The sequence below is a fragment of the Rhineura floridana genome, chromosome 9 (assembly GCF_030035675.1).
Source record: "Rhineura floridana isolate rRhiFlo1 chromosome 9, rRhiFlo1.hap2, whole genome shotgun sequence".
Taxonomy (NCBI): Eukaryota; Metazoa; Chordata; class Lepidosauria; order Squamata; family Rhineuridae; genus Rhineura; species Rhineura floridana.
The window spans coordinates 821,977-835,776 of record NC_084488.1 but is presented as its reverse complement, the minus strand read 5'-3'; the positions used below and the strand labels follow the sequence as shown (position 1 = coordinate 835,776).

At 41.4% G+C, this 13,800-nt stretch overlaps 1 protein-coding gene across 2 annotated transcripts in view; it reads left to right on the top strand.

Annotated features, from left to right (window-relative positions):
* MFSD10 (major facilitator superfamily domain containing 10) overlaps positions 1-13,800 on the top strand; it is a 73,664-nt gene that overhangs the window by 9,249 nt on the left and 50,615 nt on the right. For both annotated transcript variants that reach the window (XM_061583536.1, XM_061583535.1), the window contains exons 3-5: positions 4,720-4,816; positions 11,564-11,667; positions 13,060-13,218. In XM_061583536.1, the coding sequence (XP_061439520.1) occupies positions 4,720-4,816; positions 11,564-11,667; positions 13,060-13,218 (360 nt within the window). The remainder of the gene's footprint in view (positions 1-4,719; positions 4,817-11,563; positions 11,668-13,059; positions 13,219-13,800) is intronic.

Sequence of the window (13,800 nt, the reverse complement as noted above, 5' to 3'; positions counted from 1 at the left end):
ATCACTAGAACAAGCTCAAGGCTTAGATTTCCTCTTCATGAATACAATGATTAATGATCCCACATCTCCACAGTAACATGGTTTTATCACCAGATTAGTCCACCATGACAGATGGAAAATACAATCAGTTTAAAAAGTGGCATGCCTTCATCTGATAGACATGTACTATCCTCATCTCAATGTATGAGGTGAAAACTTGTCACAGAGAGAGCAGGTCAAATCTGCACCATATTCAGGAATGATCAAGGAAATTAAAAAAAATTCTGTGTATTAAAGTAATGCAGCTAAACAATTACATATTTTTCATTCTCTTTTCTGGACAAGGAATATGTTGCTAATTATAGTTTCCCTAATGACACAGAAAACTACATGAATATATTTGTATACATCCATATGACAGAAGATATTATCTGAAATTAACTAGTTGTATGTCATTTTGCATATACAAAATATTTTGTAAAAAAACCCCTACAAGATATAAATTGCAGAACAGCTATACTGGTTGGAACTTCAAGGCTGAGCTTTATTTGATGAATTCTAAGATTTCTTTCAGAACAGGATGTACATTTAGCAGGATTCCAATTGGAACCATTTTGTTTTTCGTCACATCTCCAGGCAAAATAAGTTGGATCCAGTTATGGTGGAAGTTCAAAGTTTGCCACTGAATACTGTATCATGGCTTGGACATGGGCATGTTTGATGTGTTTCTTGAATGATTCTGTAGTGGGTAGTAGTGAAACTAGTTTTGGTGCACATGAATGTACCTTTGCAGTTTTCAGCTGCCACACTTAATTGCAGACATGTCAGCAACAAGCTTTAATGTGACCAAGGATGGGGAACCCCAGTTCTAGGGACCAAATGCACCCCTCCAGTCCTCTCTATCTGGCCTTTGGGACTCACCCGAGGCCACACCCCCTAGCAGTCCTGCACCCTCCTTGAGTGGTTTTGGCTGGCTGAAATGGTTCCTTGAACTCCAATAAAGCTTCTATCTTGCTTGGGGGAAGAGAGAGCGAGAGCATTGTATCTGTTTATCTCACAGTCCTTCATTTCAGCTGCAGGCCCCCTTGGACATTTAGGCCTATCTAGTTCACTTTGCAATCCCTTCAAGTCCAAAATTAAACCATGAAAAGAGGATAGGTTCAATTGGGCTGTGATCAAATTAAAGCATTTCCATTGGCCACTCCTGGAGGTTCAACGGGCTGATCTGCTGATCAGTTGCAAAATCTGTCTGAAGTGAATTAAAAAAATAACTTGAGCTGATCCCACCAGGTTTTACAGTACAAAGGGGTGGGGTTTGACTAGTATCATGTGCCCCCATTTTCAGAAAAGAGATGTGGAGACTTGCTGGATCTGGCAGAACAGTAAGTGTCTATCCTTGGATTAGTCTCTAGGTCTGTGACACTATCTGAGTAGAGAGTATGATGGTTCCTTAGCACAGGTAAGTTTGTGTTCAATGTCTAGAAGAAACAAAAAGACTGTTTGCAAATAAATATTGGAAGATAACGAACTGACAGGTAGAACTTGTTATGTACCTTCAAGTCAATTTCGACTTACGGCGACCCTATGAATCGGTGACGTTGTGGGTGGAGTTCCTTCGCAATCCCCACCAGCATTGGGTTGTGGATTGCAGGCTGCGGTTGGACAGTAGCACAGATTGTGGAGCCCAAACTGTTCTTCCAGCAGACATCACCCCCACACATATGCACAGCTGGTGGGCACTTAAATACAACTCATGTTAGCATGCATGCCTGCCATCACCCAAGATGTTGGCAGGCATGTCAACATGCCCACACTGTCATCTTGGATGATAGCAGGCATGTGCACTGACATGTGAGGTGGTGCATCCGGGCATAATTAAGTGTGTGTCATACACACGGGGGAGGTGGGGGCCCGCAGTAGGCTGGTGTCAGTGTTTTAAACCAATGATTGAAAACAGTAGGTATAGGATGGCAGCCTATGTATTTATTCATTTATTCGACTTATTAGTGACTTATCTGGCTGAATTGTCAGCCACTCTAAGCAACGTACAAAGCAGAACGTGTAAACATCAAAACATTAAGAGACTAATATGTACAGCCTGGATGTAATTCAAGTTTGGCATTGGGAAAGCAGGCTCTAACAGCTGTATCTGCACAGTTGGGACCAGCAAGACATAGCATGAGGTTGTCCAGGATGAGTGGAGGATGCAGCAGTGACACTGCTGTCTCTAAATTTGTGCCATATCCCCTGGGCAGCCATATTATGACTGGCATCTTTAGCACTCTCAAAATTCAAAATATGCCCCCAGTCCAAAAAGGTTGGGGATCCCTGACATAGACAATAGTGTATCTGAAGTATTTCCATTGTTCTGCAGCTGCAAGATATGGCAGCATTCATGCAACAGCTGAAGACGCAGGAACAATTCTGTCACACACTTTCTGCATGAACAAATAACATTAGAAATACCAGCTTTATCAAACAATCCAACCATACTTGTGTGGTGTGACTTCCCATAACACTCTTTTCTAACATCATGGTGTAAGAGCTTTCAACAGCGTCTTGAATAACGACATCATGAAGAACTCTGTGATATGCACAGCTGACTTGTATGTGTTTTGGAAATTTCTTGCCACAAACCATGTTACTGTTTTGGTGAGGAGTCATTGTCTTCATGAAGAGAAAATCTAAGCCTTGAGCTTGTTCTAGTGATTTAATTTGATGAGCCAGAACTTTAAGGCTGGCCACCACTTGCTTAGCTGGTTCTTTTGTAGGAGTTTTTTGGAACTTGTGTAGTGGAGGAGCATGGGAAAGTTTCTTTCACTATTTGAGCATCAGAGTGCTCATCAACACTCATCAAGCAGCAAAGCTATAATATATACTCAGGAGTCACCAGCCTTTTTGGACCAGTGGGCACATTTTGAATTTTGACAGAATGCTGTGGGCATCGTTCACAAATTGACTGCTGAGGGAGCATGATATAACACAGCATGGATGCTGTGGCATGGCATAGCACAAAATTACTGTTGTAATTGTTTTTCCATACTAGGAAAGCTTTGACCTGTTGAATATCTGTCTCCCATACAGATGGGAGGCCACAAAACCCCTGTTTTTCCCCAGTGCTGACCCTAAACCAATGCTAAGTCTGCCATCCTATGCCCAGTTTCCTGGGAGTAAGCCCCATTAAACATAAAGAGATTTATTTCTGAGTGGGCATGCATACCATTGTAGTGTAAATGGACTCTACAGTGACTTCTTAATGAGTCCTTGGTTTTTAGCTCTTCACAGCAGGAGAAATGCTAAGCCTCTTTGCAGAGTTTTCACATTTGCCTTTTGTGGGGAGGGGGATCATCTGTTCAGTCTACTCACACTTCCTTTATATTAGTATTTGCAGAAAATCACTGTTTAGGACCCGAGGAATTCCTATTGCCTGATTTCCAAATAATGCACTTATCAATCACAGCTCTGACTTCACTCATTGGTTAAAATCATTGACAGGCAGGACCATCCAGGCTAGCTCATTTCATAGATATTGTTTAGAAGGGTGCTTACACATTTGCTTCAAAACTTTCTGGGAGGACTAGAGACCTTTTTTTAATGAAAACCCAAGGGTCTGGAGCCCTTGCCTTGTACAAATGAAGGTCTTTGGCATCTGCAGACACTGCATTGGCAACCACAGAATATAGTCACAACTGCACTGCACAAATTGAAATAAAATTGTTTGATATGTTAGTCATTTTCTATGAGTTCTAACCATTTATAGTTGCATTAACAGTTTTTTTAAGCAGTAACACTTGCTGAATGAGCATCTTTTTGCTTTCTCAGTTACTTAAACATTGGAGCCCAAATATCTCAAAGGTTACAGAGTGGTGTCATCTGGTTCTAGCAGCTGCATGTAAAGGAGATATAAAAACAACTAAAATATTTAGCAAACCAAAATTTCTGGTTGACCCAAACTACAGTATCTGGCAGGCAGGCTGTTGGTAAAGTCAATTTAGTTTTGGATGTCTGATACTGGGAAAATGCCTCAGTTTCTGCACTATGATCACTGGCTCTAGGCACTAGGATTCCTAGCACATGAAATCTGTGGAGGGAACACATCCTCCACCTTCTTCCACATTGGATCATAGCACTGTGCATCTGAGCACAATAATGACAGATGGGAGGAGTACCCTCCTCAACTCCCAGCACCAATCCTCTCTACTGGGATCCATTGTGAAGGAGTGCCCCATATGAATTTATTCTCTCACATACACCCTGGGAAGTGGGGTGCCTTAGGGAGATGCCCTCAATTTCTCCAAATGGTTTGGTAGGGAGTGACACAGCCTTCAATCAAATGTGCTCCCCCATACTGAGTTAGATGGATCAAGGGTCTGACTCGGTAGTATAAGGCAGCCTCCTATGTTCCTATTGTCTTGTAGCTTTATTTTCTGTTCCCCTTCTGTTGAGAGAATTCATTTAGGATTTCAGTATTGAGGGCATGAGAAGGAATTTCAATGTGTGAACAAGATTCAAGGCTTGGTCTTAAATCTATTCAAAATTAAACCTCAACAAAGTGAATGTATTTCTAAAATATCTGTTGTGGTTACTTTGTACACATCACAAGAACTAGAAATGCAAGTATTCCTACAGAATAATCGCAAGTGGTATGAACCCAGGGGTAGGGGGATGACTCACTCTCCTGTCCTCCCTGAATAGGTCTCCTGAGTTATCTGTCCTGTGCACATTTCTTTTCTTCCACAGGATAGTTTCTACATGATGTTACAGCATGGGGTGGACTGGTTCACTAAAGTGGTTGGTGTGCCTCCTGAAAGGAAGTACAACAGTGTTTTATTTGGAGGTATGGCAAATTTGTTCTGTGCAGAGTGAAACTCTAAACATGATTTCTATATAACAGACACTGAGTCTGGCAGTTAAGCTCTGCAACATGTGCCATGTTAAGGAGTTAAGCCCCCCTTCGTATTAGCACACAGAAATTTAAGGTTCAAGGATGAGTCTTAAGCATATAAGTTTGGTGAATACATTTATTTTACTTAACATAACTTAAACATTACAGAAAATAAAATAAATTAAATTAGTCAACAATATAGAAGCATGTATTGCCCGGGGCTTTCAGGTTTTGAAGATACCAAGGAGACAAATGAGCCAGATCCAGCAGGTTTACTTAAAATGAGAGTTTTATTGGATAACCTTCTACCCTCAGGTGTACCCAATAAGGTGAAACAAACTTGCATGGTTTTGCACAAACCCTGCCAGTCTGAACACCAAACTGGGCAACCAGGAACCCTTTTATAGGATACATGTTACAGCACAGTAATGAGCAACTAATTACTACAAAGGATTAAGTCACAGCTTTCCCAGCATAGCCCTCCAGTGGTGGGCCTGCGTGTTCCAGTGAACCCTGTGAGCGATGCCGTCGGAGTCATGTACTCCCAACAGGGTCACCCATGCACGTAAGGTCAAGGGAAAGGAACCAGACAAAGAATGATCCAAGAATGTCCTCAACTGCAGAACAGGCGAAGGATAACAATGTGTATCAATGTGTTACAACGGCTGTGAAGGTGGATGACGGCTGCAGCAGATAAAGGACTTCCAATCATCGTCGTACCCATGCCATTGGATCAAAGCCTTTTTCTGTCAAGATTGTGTGTTGATCGTGGTGCGCCGATCTCCCCACATAAAACAAATTCACGCACAGGCGTCTTCCATAACAAAAGTCCCATGGTTCCCCAATTTTTCTGTTGATATCCAAAGTGAGATCATTGATAATTTACAGAATCTTCTCTTAACTCTCCAGAATAAGCTTCCCATCTCTAATCCTGAGATGGTTGTTGCAGATACTATGTTGACTATCTCCCCAGCATTTCCTTCTTCAACCATGGAGCTTGTAGATGCAGAATACCTTAAGTCTATTACTCCAATTGCTGAGCCATCTCAATCTCAACAATGAACCATTGAGCAATGGCAGCCTAATATTTATGGAACCCCTTTAGCACCAAATGGATCCAAGAATGAACAGGCCAATAGTATGATCGTCACTCCAATATCAACCATTTTAGGACAAGGAAAATATAATCGTCCAAACACTCCTCATCACTTTAAGAATTTTTGTTTGCCACGTTGCCTAGTAACTCCTACTGGAGTCTCACAAAGAACCGAAAACTCTGTTTTGAACATACCAATACATAGGAATTATTCAACGTTACTTTTTAATGCGAGATCAGTAAATAACAAGACGGCTTTCATCTATGATCTGATTAAAGATGAATGCGCTGATTTCGCATGTATAACCGAAACTTGGCTTGAAGACTCAGGTGGAGCTAATCTAAACGGCCTCTGCCCTCCAGGATACGCTGCTCTTCACCAACCGAGACTAGACAATCGAGGGGGGGGTGTAGCCTTTATTTATCGCGAATCCATCTTGTTATCTAGATTACCTTACAAAAATTATCCAGGTTTTGAACTCCTTGGCCTAAAGCTTGGTCATCAGGATCCTATTGTAATCTTATTAATTTATCGTCCTCCTCACTCCCCAACTGATTCAATGTCGGAACTGTTTGATTTAATCTCAGGATTGATGTTGGAATCCCCCAAACTTTTAATATTGGGAGATTTCAACATTCATGTAGACTCCCCTTCTCTTCGATCAGTACAAGATTTTTTGACTATGATGTCCACTCTGGGGTTACAGCAGTTAGTACAGGCCTCAACTCACACTGCAGGCCATACTCTTGATCTCATTTTTCAATCACACCTAGACTTAAACGATTTTCGTATAGATAACATTACGATCTCTCCACTACTATGGTCTGATCATCATCTGATTCGATTTAAATTATCAGCATCATTTTCGTCTCCCAGGATTACGCCTCCTACTAAACTATACCGCCCTAAAAGATTATTAGATCCTGATACGTTTATAACCAAGCTTAAAAATTATACAAGCCCGTCTATGGGAGTGCACATTGATATCGTGACCAACTCATGGAACAATATGATGACTGAGATAGTGGATGCAATAGCTCCTCTCCGTCCTCTGAAAACAACCAAATCTAAATCCACCCCTTGGTTTTTGAGTGATCTTTTGAAAATAAAACGTTCCTATCGATGTCTAGAAAGGCGTTGGCAAAAGACAAAAAGTCCATCTGATCGAATACAAGCAAAGAAATTTGCCAAATTCTACGCCTCGGCCAGACTGACAGCCCAAAGACGTTTTTACTCGACAGCAATTGCCTCAGCGGGAAACCAACCAAAAGAACTTTATCGCATAGTAAATGGTCTTCTGCATCCACCTCAATCTGCTTCCCACTCAGTTTATTCCCAGGCCCGTTGCCAGGAATTTGCCACATTCTTTGAGGCAAAGGTTGAACAGATCCGATCTACCTTAGATCATACGGAGGTGACAGACGCAAATACTGTCATATCAGAAACGGTCTGCCCTTCCGTCTTTTCCACTTTTCAACCTGTTCTCCCGGATGACATTCCTCAGTTTCTCAGCAGAATGAATCCAACTACCTGTTTACTTGATCCATGCGCCTCCTGGCTTATAAAAACATCAAAAGCTGAATTGGCAAATTGGCTTAGTATAATTGTTCATTCTTCTTTACAACAAGGCCGCTTACTTGAATGTCTGAAAGAAGCTATTGTTATACCACTATTAAAAAAACCCTCTCTTGATCCCACAGTGCTTAATAATTTCCGACCGGTGTCCAACTTGCCTTTCCTGAGTAAAGTCATCGAAAGAGCCGTAGCTACACAGCTACAAACGTTCATTGACACCATCGACTGCTACGACTCCTTACAATCAGGTTTCAGGCCAAATCATGGGACAGAAACAGCCTTAGTCGCATTAATTGACGACCTTCGGCTAGAATTAGATAAGGGTAATCTGTCACTACTAGTTCTATTAGATTTATCAGCTGCTTTCGACACTATTGATCATGACATCTTGCTAGGTCGTCTCTTGGAAATTGGACTTAAAGGCATGACCCTACAGTGGCTCTGCTCCTTCTTAGAAGGCAGACTTCAAAAAGTTGCCCTCGGGGATTATTGTTCAGAACCCTGGCCTTTAAGATATGGCGTTCCGCAGGGCTCTGTCCTATCCCCAATGTTATTTAACATTTATATGAGGCCTCTAGGCAAGATCATTCAAAAATTTGGAATTCATTACCATCAGTATGCGGACGATACACAGCTTTATTGCTCTTTTTCACCAAATGACAAAGAGGCTATTCTTCCTCTTAACTTATGTCTCACGGCAATTCAGAATTGGATGACCAGAAACAAATTGAAGTTAAATCCAGAAAAGACAGAGGTCATCCTGATTGGAAAAAGTTCTCCTCAAGAAACTGAATTTTTACCATCACTGAATGGAATACTACTCCCGCTGAAGACTCCAGTCCGTAGCTTGGGCATAATTCTGGACTCAAATTTGACCTTAGAACCTCAAGTTGCATCTGACTCAAGAGCTGCATTTGCCAAATTAAAGCTGGTCCGCCAACTGCAACCATTTTTAGGAATGGCTGATCTAAGAAAAGTAACCCAAGCCTTGGTAACTTCGCGGCTGGATTATTGTAATTCCTTGTATGTTGGACTCCTGATTAGATCGCTTCGACCGCTCAAATTGGTACAAAGAGCAGCGGCAAGGATGATCACAAGGACTGGCCCTCGGACCCATACCACGCCTCTTCTATATCATCTACACTGGCTCCCCATAGAACTTCGACACCAGTTTAAGTTACTGATTCTAACGTTTAAAGCCCTACATGGATTAGCACCGGCGTATTTAGCGAACCGTCTCTTTAAATTTAAAACCCATCGACCCATGAGATCAAGTGCCGAATACACCCTTAGGGTTCCATCAACTTTTACCATCTGCCAAATGGCCGTTAGAAAACAAGCTTTTTCTGTTGCAGCACCTACCTTTTGGAACAATCTACCACTTGAAATACGGCTCTCTCCCTCCCTTATGGACTTTCGTTGTCGGACCAAAACTTTTTTATTTTATCAAGCTTTTAATTGTTAAAGGGAAATGTCTCTGACTTTTTAGTAATTATTGTTATACTTTGTTTGATTCTGTACTAATGAATTATTTTACTTTGTTCACCGCTCTGAATTTGGATTTTCTGAACTAGAGCGGGATATAAATCTGTAAATAAAATGGTGATCAGTGAATGATGACAGGGGCAGGACTGTGAAATCCAGAAGCCCCTAGTCATGAACTGGTACGTAGGTAGTAGATACAGATTCAGACGGATCCTTTGTTAAAGACTTTATTTTGGAAGACAATCTTACTCGGTCATGAATGATCGCCAAGAAAGAAGAAACAGCATAACAATAGTTGATAAGCACAGCCTCTAGTTTCCTGGCGAGGAATTAATTGCTCCAAGGTCTACACTATCTGGCTAACAAGGCACCTTCCCAGCATCACACAACATTCTTGGCTGAGCTTCAGACTGGAAGGCTCGTTAGCAACCTCAGATTAGGCCCCAGGTGGCTCTGAGCTCACATTGAACATCCCTTGACCCATCTTAAGCTGAATGCTAAACTCTAGAACTAAGGCTGCGGGGGGGGGGATACAAGCCCCCATGCCTAAAGGCAGCTATTCTGCTGGTGAAGTTGCCCACCAACCAGTACAAAGCATTATAAAATACAATTGCTATTGTTACAGTTCTAAACTATTGATGCAGAGCTAAGAAACCCTTTTAAAATCATAATTACCTGAATCAACAAGGCTGACTTGGACACAAGCAAAGTGATAGGTGCCCCTCAAAAAGAAGAAGGACAGATGCTCAAAAGAAGGGACACTGGTACTAAATCTTTCTTTTCAAGAACATACATTTATGATATATTCCTAAACATTCCTAAATTGCCAACTTTCTTAATTATCAAAGAAAGACGAAGCTACATTCTACAAAATATGCAGCTACATGAAAGACTATGATAAATCAAATGCTAAAGTAACATACATTGCAACTTTTGCAACAGTTTTTATTAAACATAGCCTACTATCATGAAAGAGAAATAATAGTAGGCACATCTAATAGAACTACATCAAACATATGCAATTGCTTTTGTTATCAAAACCTTGAGTATATTAATATGAGTGAGTCCCGTTCACATCTGTACATAATAAATATATCAATGTTAAAAATAACATTCACTGTGAACACAATTTATTTAGCTAATCCACAAGTGTGGGTTTTAATTATTTTAATTGAGCTGCATTGGGATAAAAAAATCAGCTATGGGGCCTAGTTGAATGTCTCTAGAACCCGTCAAAATGAATATAAAACTGGGTGCAAAAGTGGGTATATTTGCCACAGAGGTGTGAATGAAGTTTCAATACAGGCCAATAACTAGGTTTGTTCAAAGTCTGTGAGAAACACAGATCCATATAAATCTAGTATGAAATGCAATTTAGCCACCCCTTTCAATTCTTTATTGTTATGGCCAATGGCCAGTATAAAGCACAGACAAGTAGTCATCTTAATAATACCTTGAAAATGTTTCCTGATGCTTTCAGAAGAATCCTAAGGACAAGGGTTCAAAAATGTTTAGGATCAGTGGAAGCCTTCAAAATGTTCTGTTTGTTTGTTTACATACATAATTGTAATCTTGCACTTTCAGCTTAGATTTTTGTTCCCAGGGCAGCTAACAAAGTAGTGAGAAATAATACAATGCATAAAACTAATATAGCAAACAAAAAACAGTAAACTAAAAACAGCAACTTCCAATTTAAATATATGCTCTAAGTTTAAGCCTGGGGAAACAGAAATGGTATAGGTAGGAATCCAGAGAAAGGCCTCACATGACAATCTCAGATTGATATAGGCAAAAGTTGTCTAAAAAAATACCTGAGTTCTGGCCATGTACGGCTTTAAAGGTTGACCAGGCTGATGACAGCTCTGTCTTGTCCTTGGTATTCAACATCTAAGCTAGGACAGTATGTTAATTAGAATATTGTGCTTGTTTCCTTATATTCCTTATATACATGAAGGCAGTTCTGAGGGACTTCATTGGAGGAGCACTGGTGTCAGTGTGGATAGCTAGCTATGGAAATTCTGGAACTGCAGTGGAGTCTGTATAGTTGCCCAAGACAGGAATTCATAACACAGTGGTTAGGAGACAAAAGGGATTGGAGAGGGGAGAACATACTGGTCTTTCTGCTGACAAACCAGACCCTTAGGATCATATTTGATCCAACTAGCTTCCTAGTCTCAGTTCTGACTAACAAAAAGGAATGGGCCAGATCCCATCTGGTTGATTGCCAGCATGATTAGAATAATGAAAGTGGTGAGGGGGAAAAAGCTAGATAATGGATAGCTAACTTTGGGTTAAAGTATCGAGTTAAATTATAAATGGTAGATTTTCACTTCTTTTACAATATGCTATTGTTTATTAGCGCTGTTGTAGTGCAAGTATACCTGTAATAAAATAAACAGTTGCATTCGCACTTGACATTTTTGGGTGCAATTCTTAGAACATTTTAGACACACACTAAAAAATTGTCATGTACAGTGTGGCTTATAGGTGTCGCAAGTAAAGAGTTGATCCACATTGTGTTTTAATTATCAATCTTTTTCAGGTCTGATTGGCTCCATATTTTCCATCCTTCAGTTTTTTGCCTCTCCACTCACTGGCGCTGCATCAGATTACTTTGGGAGAAGGCCGATCATGCTGTTGACTGTGGTATGTCTGATGGGAATAGACGTGTACAGTGTAGATCAGTTTTACAATCTGACTAATCAACATTCTGGAGACAGAATGCAGTTCTAACCTGAACTCAGTCACCCTTGTCTTGTTGAGCTATGTTTGGTGTTTAAAGCTCTCTTTTTTAATTACATATTCGGATAGTACAAGATACACAACAGCACCTCTGAAATTGCACTTCCTACTTGTAAACTTAAAGCTGAACTCCTATAAGTATTTATTTCATATTTTCTGCCTTGGCTTTTCCACCTTCCCTTACTGGGAGACCACAGTGAAAACAGTACTTGCCTCTGGCTAGCTTTGATGGGAAAGGACTGTGGGCAAGTATCAACACGTTTACCAGAGTTTTCAGCACATGAAGAAGGAAACTGTGGAATTTGCTGTCACAAGAGGCACTGATGGCTTTAATGGAGGATAAGGCTATCATTGGCTACTAGCCATGATGGCTTTGCTCTCCCTCCACAGCCAGGCAGTATGCTTCTGAATACCAGTTTCTGGAAACCACAGGAGGGGAGAGTGCTCTTTGCACTGAGGTCCTGCTTGAGGGCTTCTTATGGGCATCTGGTTGGCCACTTTGAGAACAGGATGCTGGACTAGATGAGCCACTGGCCTGATCCAGCAAGCTCTTCTTATGTTTTTAACTACTAGAAAAGTGCCAGAATGAATCAGGCAGCATATTTTAAAATATATGTATAGGGCAGAACCCAACAGGACTCTATTTTCCTCTTCTCCCTTCTGCTGCCCCTCATGCATGCCCCCAAAATCTGCTCTGGAATGTTTTTTGTTTCTTTGTTTGTTTGTTTTAAAGGACAAGGGACACATTTGTTGCCCCCTCCCACACACACACCAGCACCCACTGCCAGGAAGGGAATGTGCTCCTTTTTCCTTCTTTCAAATGAAGTATTTATTTATTGAACTTGTATACCGCCCCATAGCCGAAGCTCTCAAATATGAAAAGGACTCATTTCCTTCCTTCCTGACTTATCAGGAGGAAAAAGGAAGGAGATGGGGAGAAGAGCAAGTGTTGGGATGGGGTGAGTGAGTGACCCAGAGGGCTGGGTGCCCCCCAGCTGGCAGTTGCGGACAAGGAAGGGGCTGGCTTGTGCAGCTGTGGCAAGCTGAGCAAGCCCTAGCCAGCTGGGGAGGACTAGCCTCAGAGGGAGGCAATGGTAAACCCCCTCTGAATACCACTTACCATGAAATCCCTATTCATAGGCTCACCCTAGGTCTGGATCGATTTGAAGGTAGTCTTTCCATTTTTCCAAATGGAAAGAACCAGGATTTTCTGTGTTTTCTAATTATCATTATTTTCTGAAAAGTGAAGCTGACTTGGCTGTCTTGTGTAATGAAAATACTCTCTTCTTTCTATAGATTGGTTTGATAGCATCTTATTCCCTGTGGGCCATTTCCAGGACCTTTGAGCTATTTATCTTCTCTAGAATTATTGGTGGAATAAGCAAAGGGAATGTCAGCCTCTCCACTGCAATAATTGCTGACTTGCAAAATCCAAAAGCTCGAAGTAAAGGCATGGTGAGTTAATGGCACAGTTTGTTCCTTTGATGAGGATCTCTGCTGTTTAAGTTTTGACAAGCCGTATGTATCTGAATGTGTTCCCCATGAAGAGTAAATTTGGATGTGCTATAAATTGACATGAATGTGGCCATTAGTCACCCCAGCAGTTCAGTATCTTTTGCACTTGCCCAGTACTGTCGGCAGGCACCATTTTCCCCAGAATTCCAGGGGTGAGGGGGTAGAGTACTTCAGTCATAGTTCAATATATCCTTGGTCTACACTTCTTCTTTTGATCCAATAGAAGAAGTGGGGATTCTGGACAGTTTCCAACGAAGTAGTTCCATTAGCGCATGCATTTCTGCCTGTGCAGTGGAACTGCTCCTCCCTCCCCTCTCCCCACACACACCCTAAATCTGTTCTGGAGTTTCCCCCAACCCTCTAGGGCAGATTTGGGAAGAGTGTGGGAGGCATGCAAGGAGGGAAAGTTCCTTTGTGCAGCTAGAAGTCCTTTTGCTCATAGAACTACTTTGTGGTATACTGTCCTCCATCTCTTTCTCCATCCCATCTTTTGGGGGCTTTGAGAGCAGCTGTATTGCTTTG